This window comes from Erpetoichthys calabaricus, chromosome 3 (assembly GCF_900747795.2).
Source record: "Erpetoichthys calabaricus chromosome 3, fErpCal1.3, whole genome shotgun sequence".
Classification (NCBI taxonomy): domain Eukaryota; kingdom Metazoa; phylum Chordata; class Cladistia; order Polypteriformes; family Polypteridae; genus Erpetoichthys; species Erpetoichthys calabaricus.
This window is the reverse complement of record NC_041396.2, coordinates 86,624,285-86,640,655: the sequence shown is the minus strand read 5'-3', so window position 1 is coordinate 86,640,655 and position 16,371 is coordinate 86,624,285. Positions and strand designations below refer to the sequence as shown.

The window sequence follows — 16,371 nt, the reverse complement described above, 5'->3', positions numbered from 1 at the left end:
ATGTCTCCTCTTGAGTTTTAACAGAGATCTCAGCGACATTACACAATAGACATTTTTTTTTTTTTGCAATTTGAAAGTATGTACATTGTGTAATATATAGTGAAAGTGTGAGTAATATATAGTGAAATGTATGGACAGTTGTTTGTGGTAATAAGGCACGTTACTAAGATTACAAAACTGTAGTCCTTGCTTCTGAACAATACTATTAGTTGCTGTAAGTTACATTACTGTGCTCCAATTAGATCATAGTTTTTCTGGAAGAAAAAATCAGGCAGTTTGAAATAGTCGTTAAGACTTAAAAAATGAAGTCTTGAAATATAGTAAAACAAGACTAGAAAGATGTTTCACAAAATATGTCTCGCTTTTCAAACCAAATTCACAATTTTGACTCCTTTTACCTCAGTTGTATCTCATGTCTCTTTTTTGTCAAAAGTTATTTCTCCCAAGGAATTTTGCTTAAATTCTTAAATGAATCATAAATGAGAATTTATTTTAAGTCTCATGAACCATCAAAGACCAACCTTTGAGCAGTAAAATTTTCCTATAGGCCATTTTCATGAAGCTCCTGACACACAGTTCTGTGATGATGCTACCAGAGGCAGTTTGGAACTCTGTTGTGAGCGATGCAACAAAGTACAGATGATTGTAATGCTCTGTGTGCTTCAGCATTCAGAGGCAAACTGTCTGTGAGTTTGTGTAGTTTACCACTTCGTGAATGAGCTGTTGTTTTTCCTAGACACTTCCACTTCGCAATTATAGCACTTAAAGTTGACCATGGCAGATCTACAAGAAATTTTACATGCAGACTTTTAGCAAATGTGGTATCCTATTGACAGTGCCATGTTTAAAGACACATTGCATGAGTCAGCACAGGGGTTTTCAAGTCTAGTCCTCTGTTTCTTCCAGGGCTTCCAAGTTTTTGTCCTCTCTCATTTTTTAATTAGCTGACCTTTCTTCCTACTCTTATTTTACATTTAGAAAAGTGCTGCAATGTGACATTTACATGTATAAGAAAATAAGAAATATAAATATTTCTATTTTTGGCCATTCTCTACAAGCATATTTATATTTTGCTATTTTCTTTTAAATTCCCTTTCTCTGTGCAATTTGCTGCCTTAATTGTATCCAAATACTAACAATGATTAAGGGAGCAGATGCCAGTGCCAATACAAGCAACATTAAATGCTAAAGGACAGGAGATACATCAGAGTTATTCAAGCTCTTTTTTATTTCTTTTATTCATACTTCTTTTTTCTCTTAGGAGACTGAGTTCTATTAATGTGGTCAATGACATCCTTCACATCTTCTACAACTCTATGATGGCTGGTGTGATTTTCTATGATGTGGTGTGCTGGGCAGGTAACATCACTTCAAGAGAGGGCCACCAAATTAACAAGCTAATTAAAAAGGCAAACAAAGTTATGGGACTCACTGTGACTGGGACTACAAATTCAGATGTTTTTCTTTCTTTTTAATTTTCTTCCTTTTTAGTCATTCTTGTATGTATTCGGATCATAATCCATCCATCCATTTTCCAACCCGCTGAATCCAGACACAGGGTCACGGGGGTCTGCTGGAGCCAATCCCAGCCAACACAGGGCACAAGGCAGGGAACCAATCCTGGGCAGGGTGCCAACCCACCGCAGTCGGATCATAATGCATTTATATATAAATATTCTTATCTATCTATCTATCTATCTATCTATCTATCTATCTATCTATCTATCTATCTATCTATCTATCTATCTATCTATCTAATTTCCCCCATAAAGTTCTTTCTCTCTGAGGTTCTACTTTATTTATAAACCCAACTGAATGCTCATTAGTAAATAATGGCTTAAATAACCTGTATATTAATAAGCTGGTTATATGCAATCCACATCTAAATCACATTTACATGTTTGTTTCAATTTGTAATTTCAGAATTAAAGCAAAAAAACATTGAAACAGGGAAAATTTGCTTAAATAAGGTAGGTATTCGATTTAAAGAAGAAATGGTTTTGGATGAAAACTTGCATCCAATGGTAAGTGGTTAGGTTATTAAAAGGAATGCCAAGGCAATATAATGTGTGGTTGTAATCCAATATGGGTCCAACTTTCTTAAGAAAAGTAAAAAAAAGAACAAAAAAACTACAATTTGTATTGTGTTCAGCCTGTCTGGAGTGTGTTTGGTAGACAGCTACATGTTTCAAAATTTGTAAAATTATTTCCTTTAACCTACTATTTAGTAAATATACTTACAGCAAAAAGATGCACCTGTTCATCCCTTCAATCTCATAAAGGCTCTCAGTCTCTGATCCAGCATCATCCAAGGCTAGTAAGCCTATAAAATCAACAGCAAATATATGTTTCTGTTACATATTTGTTGATTATGAAAATGTGTTTTTATAGTCTGGTCATTTACAAAACTGTAAACGTAATATTATCCACTGCTTTATTATACTATACTCATAAAAACTTTTATTCTGTTTATCCTCTGCCTTATGAACAGAAACTAAAAATTAAAATCTTACCGGAAGATCAAAACTGTTTCAGTGTATACTCTAATGCGTAAGATTTATCAAAAGAAATATTTATAACAAGTGTTTGAGGTATTTTTTATCTGTTATCAGCACTGACACATTAGATGAACATGATAAAAGTCTGTTAAGCAAAGTGAGACTTGTATGAGTTAAAAAATGGACATACCTTCTCTGTGCACTTGATCAGGATCCATGACCTCTGCATGAGTGATCCAGTCCATGTAACCCCGAAGATCCTCTTCCAGCTGTTGTCGTTCTCGCAGCTTCTGGAAAGTTCCTCGGGATTTGGCTTTCTCACGTTCTTTGGTGAATTCACTTACGGATAAAAAACAAATGACAATACTTTGAGTATTATTGATTTGAGGACACTGGAAACTAGCAAAATGACTCTTTTACAGCATGTTTTCACATACCCACTCAAAACACCAAGCACCAAGTTGAGCACAAAAAAGGATCCAAGGAGAATAAGACTCACAAAATAAATCCATGGCCATTCATTTCCAATTGCATCATTAACCTGAAAGAAGAGGTAGGGGTGAACACATTACATCATGGGAAAGGTACTACATAAATAAAATGTATTATTATTATTATTATTATTACTTTGAAATTCATGGAAGTATAACAGTTGTCCCAGGAGTCTAGAGAAACATTAAATTATTTATTTAGCGCATGGTTTGACAGTGTTGCTAAATAAATAGATATGAATAGAACATTGCTCAAATATACAAGGGATGAAGAAACATTTTCACAGATTAGCCTCTCTAGTACACATTCCTATTATTCTTTGAGGTTCTTGTCTCATTGAATGACATAAGATGCAAGCAGTTACCACAAGTACACATCCTAAATATTTTTCTTCTTGCAGGTAGTACAAGTAAGGAAGTGTGGCCACAACTGTTTTTTTGCCTCAGAGATGACAGTATCTTTTCTGATTTGTTCTCAGATGTTGCCTGTTTTTATTTACAAGCTAGTGTAATTGTATTTATAAGATATACATGATTTCTTTGTCATGAACTGTGAAAGACATGCAAATTAGTCCCTTCCTGGAGTCCTCCTGCCTCTTATCAAGCAAACAAGATCTACATTTCTTTCCACTGTCCAATGCAATTCACAAAGATTGTCATTGTGCTCTCATAATGAAAAAAACAACATAGATTGTAACTGCACACACTGCGAATGTAGCTCCAAGGAAGGGATTAACCAGTATGGAAGCACAGTATTAATGTTGCTCTGGTATCCCAAAGCTTGTTTACAGTTAATTCTTTACAATGAATTAATCAGGAACCTCTGGTAGAATGTTGGATGGGAACCATTCAAAAATTTATTGGCAAAAAAATGGCAAGTCTTCATTTTAGAATAAATTATGCAATTTTTTTTTTCAAAAAAATGCGTACTGCTGGCTAAATATATTTTAGAGCCCATGCATTAAATCTAATCAAACAGTTAAAAAAGTCAACCCACTTTTGTAGGATGTAGCATGAAATGGTGAAAATAAACTTGAACCTCAACTCAGAAAATAATACCTACCCAGATTAGTCTTGGGGTAGAAAAAAGCAAGTTACAAGCTATTTTAAGATCTATTTTAAGATACTACACATATTTGCTGGATATTTCCATGCATCAATCACTGTATGTTTTCATTTAACCATTTACTAAGCCCACAGGTAGCTAAGGCCTGTTCCAGAAGCAACAGAAACAAGGTAGGAACCTATTTTGAAAGATATATAAGTGCCCTATAGAGTACGAGTAGGTACACAGGATTTGCTTATTTTGAGTCACCAGGGGTCTCATGTATAAACGGTGCGTACGCACAGAAATGTTGCGTAAGAACGTTTCCACATTCAAATCGCGATGTATAAAACCTACACTTGGTGTAAAGCCACGCACTTTTCCACGGTACCTCATACCCTGTCGTACGCAAGTTCTCCGTTAGGTTTTGCAGACTGGCGGCACCCAGTGTCAAAGCAGTGCTACTGTTCCTGTGTGGTTACCCTTTCTTAGACCCACATCCACAACGGCGGCTCAAGTGCTCCTTGTAGAACTGTTTGTACTTGCAAGTTACCGTGAGGTAATTGTACTTATGATAGTTATAATATTACACAACCTGAGCCACTTTATAAAGCGCGTATTTACATATGACGAAATCATTTTTAAGATGAAATGCAGCAAAATATGTTGATTATATTATACAGATAAAACTTTAACTTTAACTACACGGTGCCGCAGCGCTAGCGAGCTTGAGCTTCGTTCACGGTTTGTTCCTGCCTCGCGCTGTTTTCATGCTGTGGCTGGCGCGACACTGGAAGGATAGATGGATAGAATATTTAAACATTACGAAGATATTTTGATGTTCCTTAAAAGTTTTGAAGAATTGGCGTTCTAAGCTTACAGATGGCTTAACGTCTATTACAGAGCTGATTGTGTGGCGATTGTGTATTTTGGAGAAAGAAAAGTAAGGACAGGAATTGGGGGGTTAGTACGTTTGAAAAAGACAGTACTTCTGTAATAAAGCATTTCATTGAAGGTCGCGCGTGGTGCAGCAAGCATCTTGCTGTAAGACATGAACAATCACTGCGCCACCGTGTTCCCACGTTTAATAACATGCTTTAACTCATATCATCATGACAATGATATCACGTATACTTCTCAGTATTTTAATTACTCAGAGAGCTGTAATATTACGAACGTAATGGATTCTGTGTCCTGTTGGAGGAAGAGCACGTAGTGATTCCAGCACATAAAGCACATATAATATCAAATACAAAACAAAGCATTTAACGTGCTACTTTTGTTATGATGGGATTTGAGAAACTAGCAAATTAAATGATTTTAAGATGAAGTTTATGATGTTCTACTTTAATGACAAAATAAACTACGTGATTAAAGTGGAAATTTCGAGATTAAAGTTAACATTTCGTGTTTTTTTCATACTGTGTGCCTTTTTTTTTCTCTGTACCCTAATAAGCTTTCATATGACACTCAGACATTGGGCTACGAGTTGCCTTTTCACGCCGACTTTGATATGTGACAACTTTTTTATTTCGGGCACTGTGTGACTTTGTGAACTTGAGCTTTCGAGTTTCTCCGACACGCTATGTCACTTGATCAACTTCCTTTTGTTGCTTATATAACTGTTTAAACCAACAAATAGTACGTTTTTCTCTGCCTCCATTTGGTATTCGCTGAAATTCTTCTAATTTTCCTCATATTTTTGCCATTGCCTTTTCACAGAACGTTGGGCTTAAGGGCTATTTATATTAATTTGCATATTCAAAGAGGCGTAATTCTGGGAGGAGTGGGGCGGGACAGCAGGCTCATGCACGTGCGTTTATTTCCACGCTGAGCAGGATTCATGTAGCGGAAGATCGCGGAAGTTGGCGAATGCACAGATTCCTGCATCTGGATTTTTCTGTGCGCAAGCACATTTCAGCTTTTGTGCTTACGTCATGCTATAGAGCGAATTCTATGCACGGCTTTATGCATGAAGGGGCCTCATGTATAAACGGTGCGTACGCACAGAAATGTTGCGTAAGAACGTTTCCACATTCAAATCGTGATGTATAAAACCTAAACTTGGCGTAAAGCCACACACATTTCCACGGTCATACCCTGTCGTACGCAAGTTCACCGCTTGGTTTTGCAGACTGGCGGAACCCAGCTTCAAAGCAGTGCTACTGTTCCTGTGTGGTTATCCTTTCTTTTCCTGACGTGGTTTTATAAAATACACTGAAATTAACCGCATATTGTTTATTAGTTTAATGCATCTGATTGTAATTAACCTGTAACAATATAATGCTCCACAGAATGGTCAAACTATTCCAAATACCATAACTTACTGCACCTTCTTCTTCTTCTGTCAGCTGCTCCAGTTAGGGGTTGCCACAGCGGATCATCATTTTTCATATTACTCTCACTGCACCACTCAGAGTATTTATATCACTGTATCTAAGTGTGAATCACAGATCTACAGCGATCGGAAACAGAATTATCGGTATACAGCATCAAGCACACACCGCCTCAGCCATTCGCTATTTGAACTGCTCTCATCCGACCAACGCTTCAGAGCCTTTGGGTTCACAAACAGTTTCATCCCAAGAACTATACACGCTCTCAATCAGTCCATCAAGTGCTCCTTGTAGAACTGTTTGTACTTGCAAGTTACAGTGAGGTAATTGTACTTATGATAGTTATAATATTGCACAACCTGAGCCACTTTATAAAGCGCGTATTTACATATGATCACGATATCATTTTTAAGATTAAATGCAGCAAAATATATTTATGATATTATACAGATAAAACTTTAACTTTAACTACACGGTGCCGCAGCGCTAGTGAGAAACTTGAGCCCCGTTCACTGAATCTTCCTGCCTCGCGCTGTATTCATGCTGTGGCTGGCGCGACACTGGAAGGATAGATGGGTAGAATAATTAAACATTACGAAGATATTTCGATGTTCCTTAAAAGTTTTGAAGAATTGGCGTTCTAAGCTTACAGATGGCTTAACTTCTATTACAGAGCTGATTATGTTATATTGGGTATTTGGAGAAAGAAAAGTAAGGACAGGAATAAGGGTTAGTACGTTTGAAAAAAACAGTAATTCTGTAATAAAGCATTTCATCGAAGGTCGCGCATGGCTCAGCAAGTATCTTGCGTAGGACATGAACAATCACTGTGCCACCGTGTTCCCATGTTTAATAACATGCTTTAATATCATGATGAATACGATATCACGTATGCATTTCAGTATTTTAATTATTCAGAGAGCTGTAATATTACGAATGTAATGGATTCTGTGTCCTGTCGGAGGAAGAGCACGTAGTGATTCAGGCACATAGAGCACATATAAGATTAAATACACAACAAAGCATTTAGCGTGCTACTTTAGTTACGATGGGATTTGAGAAACTAGTAAATTAAACGATTTTAAGATGAAGTTCATGATGTTCTACTTTAATGACAAAATAAACTATGTGATTAAAGTGGAAATTTCGAGATTAAAGTTGACATTTTGTGCTTTTTTTCACACTGCCTTTTTTTTCACTGTACCCTAATGAGCTTTCATATGACATTCAGACTGTGGGCTACGAGTCGCCTTTTCACGCTGACTTTGATATCTGACAACTTCTTTTTTATTTCGGGCACTGTGCGACTTTGTGAACTTGAGCTTTCGAGTTTCTCCGACACGCTATGTCACTCGATCAACTTCCTTGTGTTGCTTATATAACTGTTTAAACCAACAAATAGTACATTTCTCTTTGCCTCCATATGGTATTCGCTGAAATTCTTCCATTTTCCCTCTTGCTTTTCCTATTATCTTTTCATAGAACGCTGAGCTTAAGGGCTATTTATATTGATTTGCATATCCAAAGAGGCGTAATTCTGGGAGGAGTTGGGGCAGGACATCAGGCGCGTGCAAGAGTGTTACTTTTCATGCTGACCGTGATTTATGTAGCAGAAAAACGCAGAAGTTGGCGAACGCACAGATTTCTGCATCTGGATTTTTCGGCTTTTGTGCTTACGTCATGTTATAGTGCGAATTCTACGCATGGCGTTATGCATGTGGCCCCAGGTATTTAGTAGTAGCATGCCTTTGGATTGTAGGAGGAGTGCCAAAAAACGCACAGGAGAAATGGCAAGCTCCATCTCTGGGTCTAGATATTGTAAGTCAGCAATGCAGTCTTTCTGTTTGTTAGTGTGGTACTTTACATGGAATGCTACATTTTTAAACAGTAACTGGACAAATACTAAGATTCTTCCAAGCAGGTCTTATATAACAGTTCATTTACGATTTAAACACAACAGATGGCAAATACTAGCTTAAATCTTTCTAGCCCCTTTTTCTTGCATTAAAAATTTTAAAGCTTTTGATAATCAAAGTTAATCTTTCATGGGTTAGTAATAGTTGGCCCTATATCTGTTTTTCATGACATATCAGTTTATTTGCTTTACTAACAGAATAAACATTGTGGTTCTTCAATGTTAGCATTCACCAATTAAACACAATACAATGTGAAAGATAAATTTTACTTTTGAATGTTTGCTCTTCTGACAGCTTATTTCTTTCTAAGCTATGATGAACGCTACTGGAGCTCTTCACAATTAACTATATACCCTTGTTTCAGCAGTTAAACACAGTAAAGGACCCATAGATGAAGCAAATTCGAGACAATAATAGCTAAGATCAATATGCATGGGAAATAAATACCAATCTAAGATCAGGAAGGCTGTGAAGTGAAGCATTGTAGTTTCCTGATTCTGTTTCAAATGCAAGGAGCCCATGGGTACAACAAAACAATTACAATGATATTATAATAACAGTGCTCAAACATTTTTGTTATAGGAAGCCTCTGAATGAGATATTAAAGGGGGTGAGGCTACCAACTAGATCGAAAGTAGCTTGTCTGTTCTCTTTCTAGTGAAGACACACTCTCAAATGTTTACCCTAACCCTATGTGCAAGTCATAAAAGCAGCCTCCCAAGTTTCCACAGCTGACACAAACAATCTGGATGGTTGGAGAAAGAAAGGGGGAGGGAGACAGAGAGAGCAAAGAGAGAACAGAAAACAAGCAAGAGGAGAACAGGAACCAACTTGCTAAACTTCATCTGTTTCATGTCAAAGGGATTTTTCTGTAACAGAACTATGATTGGTGATACCCTCTCAATATGGTACTCTTCTTTCTTTCTACAAGTTTGAGGATAAATGTTTCCCAAAAACTTTGGCTGTCTCTAAGTGTGTTCCTACAACATTATGTTATTCAGTTTTAATCTATGAAAAAACTCTAATAGAAATGAAGATAATTGGAAGCAATGAAAGAAGTAAAATTGAAGTACCCAATAAAGCACATCAGTCCAGCCTTCCATTGTGATGCACTGATATACTGTCAACATAGCAAAGCCAAAGTTGTCAAAGTGTGTGATGCCATTGTTGGGTCCCGGCCATCCTCCTTTACATTCAGTCCCATTGATCAGGCATTCACGGCCATGCCCTCCCACTGCACATGGAGCTGACTTCTCACCCTCTACAATGGCGACAATTTCTTTAAAAAAACAAGTGAGAAGAAATACATTTCAGAAGGATACAGATCCATCGTTTACATTTTTAACAAACGGTAAAGTTTACAATATAGGCACATTAGACAATTGTTGTCCTCTACCCATAATTTGGAATAGTCATGGAAAGAAATTTTATAGCTTGGGAAATAATCATGTGCAGAACTAACCTGTACCAGTGTAGTAGCATGTCTTGTGCATTTTACACTTGAAGAGCTCTAAACCAATGATGGCATAGATGATAATCATGAAAAGTACAAGCAGAGCAATATGCAGGAGAGGCACCATAGCTTTGATGATAGAATTCAGCACAACCTGTAAACCTAGAGATGCAAACATAATCATACTGATTACATACCATAAAATACATTAAAAGAACAGCTTACCACTCCTTCGGGGACTTCATATAGATACAAAACTCTAACAGTTTAGAAATTACAATCAGATTACCTTTAGTATTACCTTGAGTCACTAGAACAAATTTACAAAGACACAAGCTTAACAAATCTGTGGATTTATAACACATAGGTCCACACTAGAACAGGTGAACAAGACAAAATATGATTGAGTAAATCCAACTTAGTGTAACTAAACATCAAACAATTTTTGCTCATGCCTGTTATATCTGTGTTCTATGGTTGTCAAGATCTTTGCAGACGGGATTAGTGGTTTATTTTTCCATTGAGATAAAAAAATATACAGTACTAGCCAACCCGCGGCATGGCATACGCCGCATAATTATTTATTGATGAGTGAACATTTCCTGAAAGACACAGTTGTCCAAATGGGGTGGGTTTGAGGATATGACTGTGAGTGAATGAAAAGATGGAACTCTGGAGAGAGCAACATACAATTGTCTGTGACTGAAAACTGGTTTTGGCAGATACAGGCATATCTTTTTGAAAGTTTGGCCCTATGCCTTATTAATTGTCATTGCAAAGGCCAATCTAACAGGAAATTGTCTGCGTGTAAAAGTAAAAGACAAATTTGAATCTGATGGGGTCAGGGATAGCCGGGGAATAAGGACAGTTTGTGAGGTAGCAGCTGCGATAGTCTTACACTCCAGTACATTGCGGTGAATGCTGGTGACAGAATGTCTAGTGCCATTGCAGAGACCTTTTGCTGGCAGGAGGTTTCTGAGAAGCATGATGACTGAACCAATTTTAATTTTGAGTTTATGCAGAGGCAGGCCAGTGGGAGTAAGACTATTAAGAAATTCTTCGGGGAATGAAAGTTGATCTGCAAGATAGTCTGTGACGATGGAGTCAACGCTGGTGAAAGTCACTTCGTTGGTAGGGATAAGTTTCAGCACTTGTTCATTAAGGTGTAGCGAGTCTTCGTTGGTGACGCTTAATATAGCTCGTGTGCTGAGTTGTTCCAGAGTGACAGTTCAAAAGTCGATGTCGCCATACTGTAGCACAGACCAAAGGGTGGACATGGGAGGAAGTTTAGAGTTGGCGGGCGGGACTCAGTCGTGCATTCCCCATGACGAGGGAGGAGGGTTAGAGTTGGTGGGCGGGGCTCTGTCGTTTGTATCCCATGGTCGGGCGACTTGGTGGATTATATATAGAAAAGCAGCCGGAACCGAAAAGAACAATGAAAAGTCAACGTGGCTGAGAGGTGCATGTGGACTGTAGCAGAGACGAAAGCGACTGAGGCGGTCTTTGGTGAGGTGTTGCATGCGGGCACATAAGCAGGCAGTGTGCATGCCTCGAGAGCGAGGGTGGACGCGGGAGGAGGGTTAGAGTTGGCGGGCAGGGCTCTGTCGTGCGTATCCCATGACGTGGGAGGAGGGTTAGAGTTGGCGGGCGGGGCTCTGTTGTGCGTATCCCATGGTCTTAGAGTTGGCAGATAGAGGCATGTCTTTTTGAAAGTTTGGCCCTGTGCCTTATTAATTGTCATTGCAAAGGCTAATCTAACAGGAAATTGTCTGCATGTAAAAGTAAAAGGCAAATTTGAATCTGATGGGGTCAGGGAAATCCGGGGAATAAGGACAGTTTGTGAGGTAGCAGCTGCGATAGTTTTACACTCCAGTACATTGTGGTGAATGCTGGTAACAGTCAGGCGGGCGGGCACGCAGGCGGGCAAGCCAACAAAAACACTATGCTCTTAGTATGGTATGAATCAGGTTTTTGTAGACAAAGGTTTTCCCTGTTCCTGCAGGACCATCTAAGAAGAAGCATGTTTGTTGCGGATGGGAGTCGCTGTATGCAGCGTAAAACAGTTTGCGAGGGTGGACGCCGTCATGCGTATCCCATGACGCGGGAGGAGAGGGTTAGAGTTGGCGGGCGTGGCTCTGTCGTGCGTATCCCATAGTCTCTGTCTTGTGTACCATGGTCGGCTGCTTAGTGAATTGTTGGTGGGAGGGGCTCTGTGAGTTGGCGGACATGGCTCTGTCGTGCATATCCCATGGTCTCTGTCTTGCGTGCCATGGTCGGCTGCTTAGTGAATTATATATATAGATATAGATATATATATATATATATATATATATATATGGCTAGTTTTGGCTTTATTATTACAAATTGTAACACATTTCACTGTGGGTAGCTTTCATTATAATGTTGCCTCACTTTTCTTGTATCCTTTTTATCCCATTTTAATATATTAATATATCACATAAAAGTTTTGTTGTGACTTACTAGGCACTCCAGAGACAAGGCGCAGAGGTCGAAGGACCCGGAAAGCTCGAAGGGCCTTCACATCAAATCCAGCCCCTTTGCCACCAACTGGAGTTTCAATTCCTTCGATACGATTGATGGCTTCCAAGGCTACAGTGAAGAGGCTGAAAACAGAGAGACCACGATGACTAATCTCCCAATGATTAACCCAACTTAAAGACTCTGTTACCACCCGAAAGACTGACAAACAGAGTAGTAAATAGTTTTCAACAAAGTAACTGAATGTTGCTCATATTGTACAAGGCATGGCATCTCTGGAGACATAAAGAACATGGTGTCAATTCTATAACAATGGAACAAGAGAATGTCTTTTATGCATTGTTAGCAGCAGGGTTTTCGTGTTTGACTGAAAGATAATAGTAGTTTAAGAAAACAACAGCTGTAGCTGTGGCATTAATCAAGTTCTGGCCTACTGTTCTGCATCTCAGGAAGGGTAGGCAGGACATCATCCAGGTTGTTCTTAGCAGGGTAATTTTGAATTCAGTCAAAGAAACTGTTACAAAATGGAATTCATATTTTAAGCAATGTTTAAACAGCACAGTTTATAAGTGACAATAATGCACTATTTGAGAGTTTAATAAAAAATTAAACAGTGAAGGTGGATGACAATGCTGAAAGCACTAAACATTCAAATTTAGATTTAAATTAAAATTTAGTGTCCAAACAGGGAAATTTGGTTTGTCACAGGGTTTCACAGAAAGACCAATACATCACATTATGAACACATCAAACAAAAAGTCAATCATCAAACATAACTTTGTACAAATAAATAAAGTATACCAGTGAATATAATATCTATGATAAAACATCAGCTCATAAATGTTACATATAAAATGAATGACAAGAAATGTTTAATCCACAAGATGAGCCCATGGACCTTTATAAAAGTAAAACAATTTTGAAGATTAATAGTAGTTTGGATGAATAGGTATTTGAAACAATTGCTATTTATCCTTGGAAACATGAACCTGCAACATAATGGCAACAAATGGAATCTGAAATATAGTAGATGAGTTCTGTCAGAAAGAATACACTGCTTTTACAATACTTGCTCTGTCAGATTTGACTGATAGAATCATATTATTTTACTGTACCATTTTACAATTTCAATTATCCTAGTTTTGTTGCTAACATTTAGATTCCCCAACCAAGCCAGTGGAAAATATATCAGAATGGTCTCAAAGCAATATTTACTGTATGAAAAATGTATGTAATTATATCATTCAAGATAAAAAGAGGTTCCTTGGGCAGTAGATGTATTGTTACACCATTTTGCAAACTGCTTCTGTATTTGGATAAAAGCCGAGGAGGTGTCCAGAAGGAAGTGTCACTTATCAGGGAGATGACTTGAAAGAAGGAGCTATGAATCTGACTGACCAAACGACAGAGCTGATTTAATAAGAAGCCACCCATTTTATGTGGTGATTACTTTGATGATTTGTTTATGCCATCAAGTGTTATTTTTGTTTAAGATTGCAAGTAAACAAGGAGGTCCGTGTTGGCACCCCAATAACTCTCCAGTTGTCACAACCTTCTCTCACTCATATGACCACACTACATAATGCTTGACCTTTGCTGGAAATAATTAGTGATCTAATTTTTTTATTCAAGTTCATCAAATTTAAAAAGCATAAGCATTTGTTAATTTCCAACTTGAAAAAAATACTTCCATACTTCTTACCCAACAAAAACGATGATGAAATCCAATATGTTCCAACCATTCCGCAAATAGGCATCTGGGTGAAAGAGAAATCCATATGCTATAATCTTTAAAAAGGCCTCTATGGTGAAGACAATTAGAAAGATATATTCCACTTTTTCCTGTGTGGTAGAGAAGACAAGAGAAATACAAGAAGATTGCTCATTTATGATTACTTTAAACAGTTACAGTAATAAAGCGTCAGGCACCTTTTGCAAAAACATCTCAAGATTTAATCCTGATTTAACGTTCAATCCTGTTTCCCATCCTACTTAATGATTAGCATCACTGTAATTCTGAAAAAGTTTGCATAAAGATTGTAGCTCACATTTAGATTTATTTTTCTTTAAAACATGCAACAAGCACAACCAAATTATTATTCTGCACTTTCCAAGATCAGGGTTGCCTTAAAATTACACTAAAATTCTCAAGCTTGGTCCTAGAGGGAGATGAATGAGGTCGTGTTTTACTAACATACTGGAATTCTATGAAGAAGCAACAAAATGATATGATACGAATGGTGCATATGATATTATTCATTTTGACTTTCAGAAAGCATTTAATAAGTTACAACTTAAAATGTTGGGCATCAAACTAAAAGAAGTGGGAATTCAGGGTGTTGTGTGTAGATGGGTCCAGAATTAGCCAAAACACTGGAAGCAGAGGGTGATGGTGCGAGGAACTTAATCAGATTTGGGTAAAGTTAAGAGTGGTATCAACAAGCTGGTTAAGTTTGCAGATGATACCAAGCTAGGTGGATTATCAGTGAATCTGTTGAATCATTGCAGAAGGACCTGGACAGCATACAAGCTTGGGCAGATTTTTGGGAGATGAAATTTAATGTAAATAAATGTAAAGTATTATATGTAAGAAGTAAAAATGTTAGATTTGAATACACAATACGAGATCTGAAAATTGAAAGCACACGTCGTAGTGGGCTTGTCACTATCAATTTCCAGACAGTGTTCAGAAGCCATTAAGAAGGTTAACAGAATGTTAGGTTATACAGCACAATGTATAGAGTACAAGTCCAAGGAGGTTATGCTTAAGCTTTATAACACACTGTGAGGCCTACTCTGTAGTACTGTGTATAGTTTTGGTTTTCAAGCTGTACTACAGACAAAGAAGAAATGCTAGACGATCAAATTCTAGGACTGCTGGGGATTAGATGTGAGAACAGATTAAAAGAGTTGAACCTTTTTAGTTTAAGCAAATTGAGATTAACAGTTGACATGAGTGAAGTGTTTAAAATTATGAAGGAAATTAGTATGGTGGATTGAGACTGTTACTTTAAAATGAGTTTAACAAGAACATGTGGACACAGTTGGAAACTTGTTAAGGGTAAATTTTCTACAAACATTGGGAGGTTTTTCTTGTCTGAAGAAGGGGCCTGAGTTGCCTCAAAAGCTTGCATATTGTAATCTTTTTAGTTAGCCAATAAAAGGTGTCATTTTGCTTGGCTTTTCTCCTCAGAGAACCATAAATGCACTGAATAAGTTACCAAGTAGTGTGGTAGACAGTAAGACTTCCAAGACTTTCAAAACTCGAGTTGATTTTATTTGGAAGAATTAAGTTGATAAGACTGATGATCTTTTTTGGTCTGAAGGGTCTGTTCTTGTCTAAATTTTTCTAATGTTTTAATGTTGTATGTTCTAACGAGATGCAGTAGGTGCAAGAGTGTGTGTCCCCAGTTTATTAATTAGAAGTCAAGAATTACTGTTAAAGCAAAAAAAAAAAAAACTGGCATACATTTTATAAAATTAGTTGAACCAAAAACATGCAGCCACTGAAGCCACTCTAGGACAGAGACAGAAGACACTTAGAGTAGAGGTAAGGACTCTTTTCTAGGATTTAACAATACTATCTGCATGAACACAATATCAATGGCACTGTACTTTTTCCGGTTACGACCTTAAAAATAAAGTTACATCTATGCTAATGCAACATGCATAGAACCAATAATTTATTTCACCTACACTTACCAGGAAAAAGAATTTAACACACCTCAATATGATTCAGGAATCCTGAATATCCTTCTTTTTTAATCCATTTTTGCCATCATTCACTTTTAATTTTATATCACCTTTCAATGTGAAAACTCTATCCAATGTATTATAAAATCATTAAGAATAATCAAATATGAAAAACCAATGCAAATATGCAAACAACTCATTAAGAACATCATTTTGGAGATCTTTGATATTTCTGGTCTTGCAGCCATAAGCACACCTAAAAACAAACTTCCTTTTGAAATGTAAAAGAGTAGATTTAAATTAAGCTTATTTAAATAAAAGTTACATAAGCCCAAAACATTGTTTAATCTGTGATCTTAGACATCTTGACTATGATCTACATGTGAATTTTGTTTCTCTCTACATTGTACTTGTGCTGTGCACTCGCCAAAAGGTGGAAA

The 16,371-nt window shown here is 37.3% G+C and overlaps 1 protein-coding gene across 1 annotated transcript in view; it reads right to left on the bottom strand.

Moving 5' to 3' along the window:
- The window catches only part of LOC114648167 (voltage-dependent L-type calcium channel subunit alpha-1S-like), a 99,211-nt gene that overhangs the window by 65,318 nt on the left and 17,522 nt on the right, over window positions 1–16,371 (bottom strand). Inside the window, exons 3-9 of the mRNA XM_028797039.2 lie at window positions 13,941–14,080; window positions 12,221–12,363; window positions 9,749–9,901; window positions 9,360–9,565; window positions 2,936–3,039; window positions 2,689–2,837; window positions 2,242–2,323 (exon numbers count right to left, since the gene is read on the bottom strand). Coding sequence (XP_028652872.1) covers window positions 2,242–2,323; window positions 2,689–2,837; window positions 2,936–3,039; window positions 9,360–9,565; window positions 9,749–9,901; window positions 12,221–12,363; window positions 13,941–14,080 — 977 coding nt within the window. The remainder of the gene's footprint in view (window positions 1–2,241; window positions 2,324–2,688; window positions 2,838–2,935; window positions 3,040–9,359; window positions 9,566–9,748; window positions 9,902–12,220; window positions 12,364–13,940; window positions 14,081–16,371) is intronic.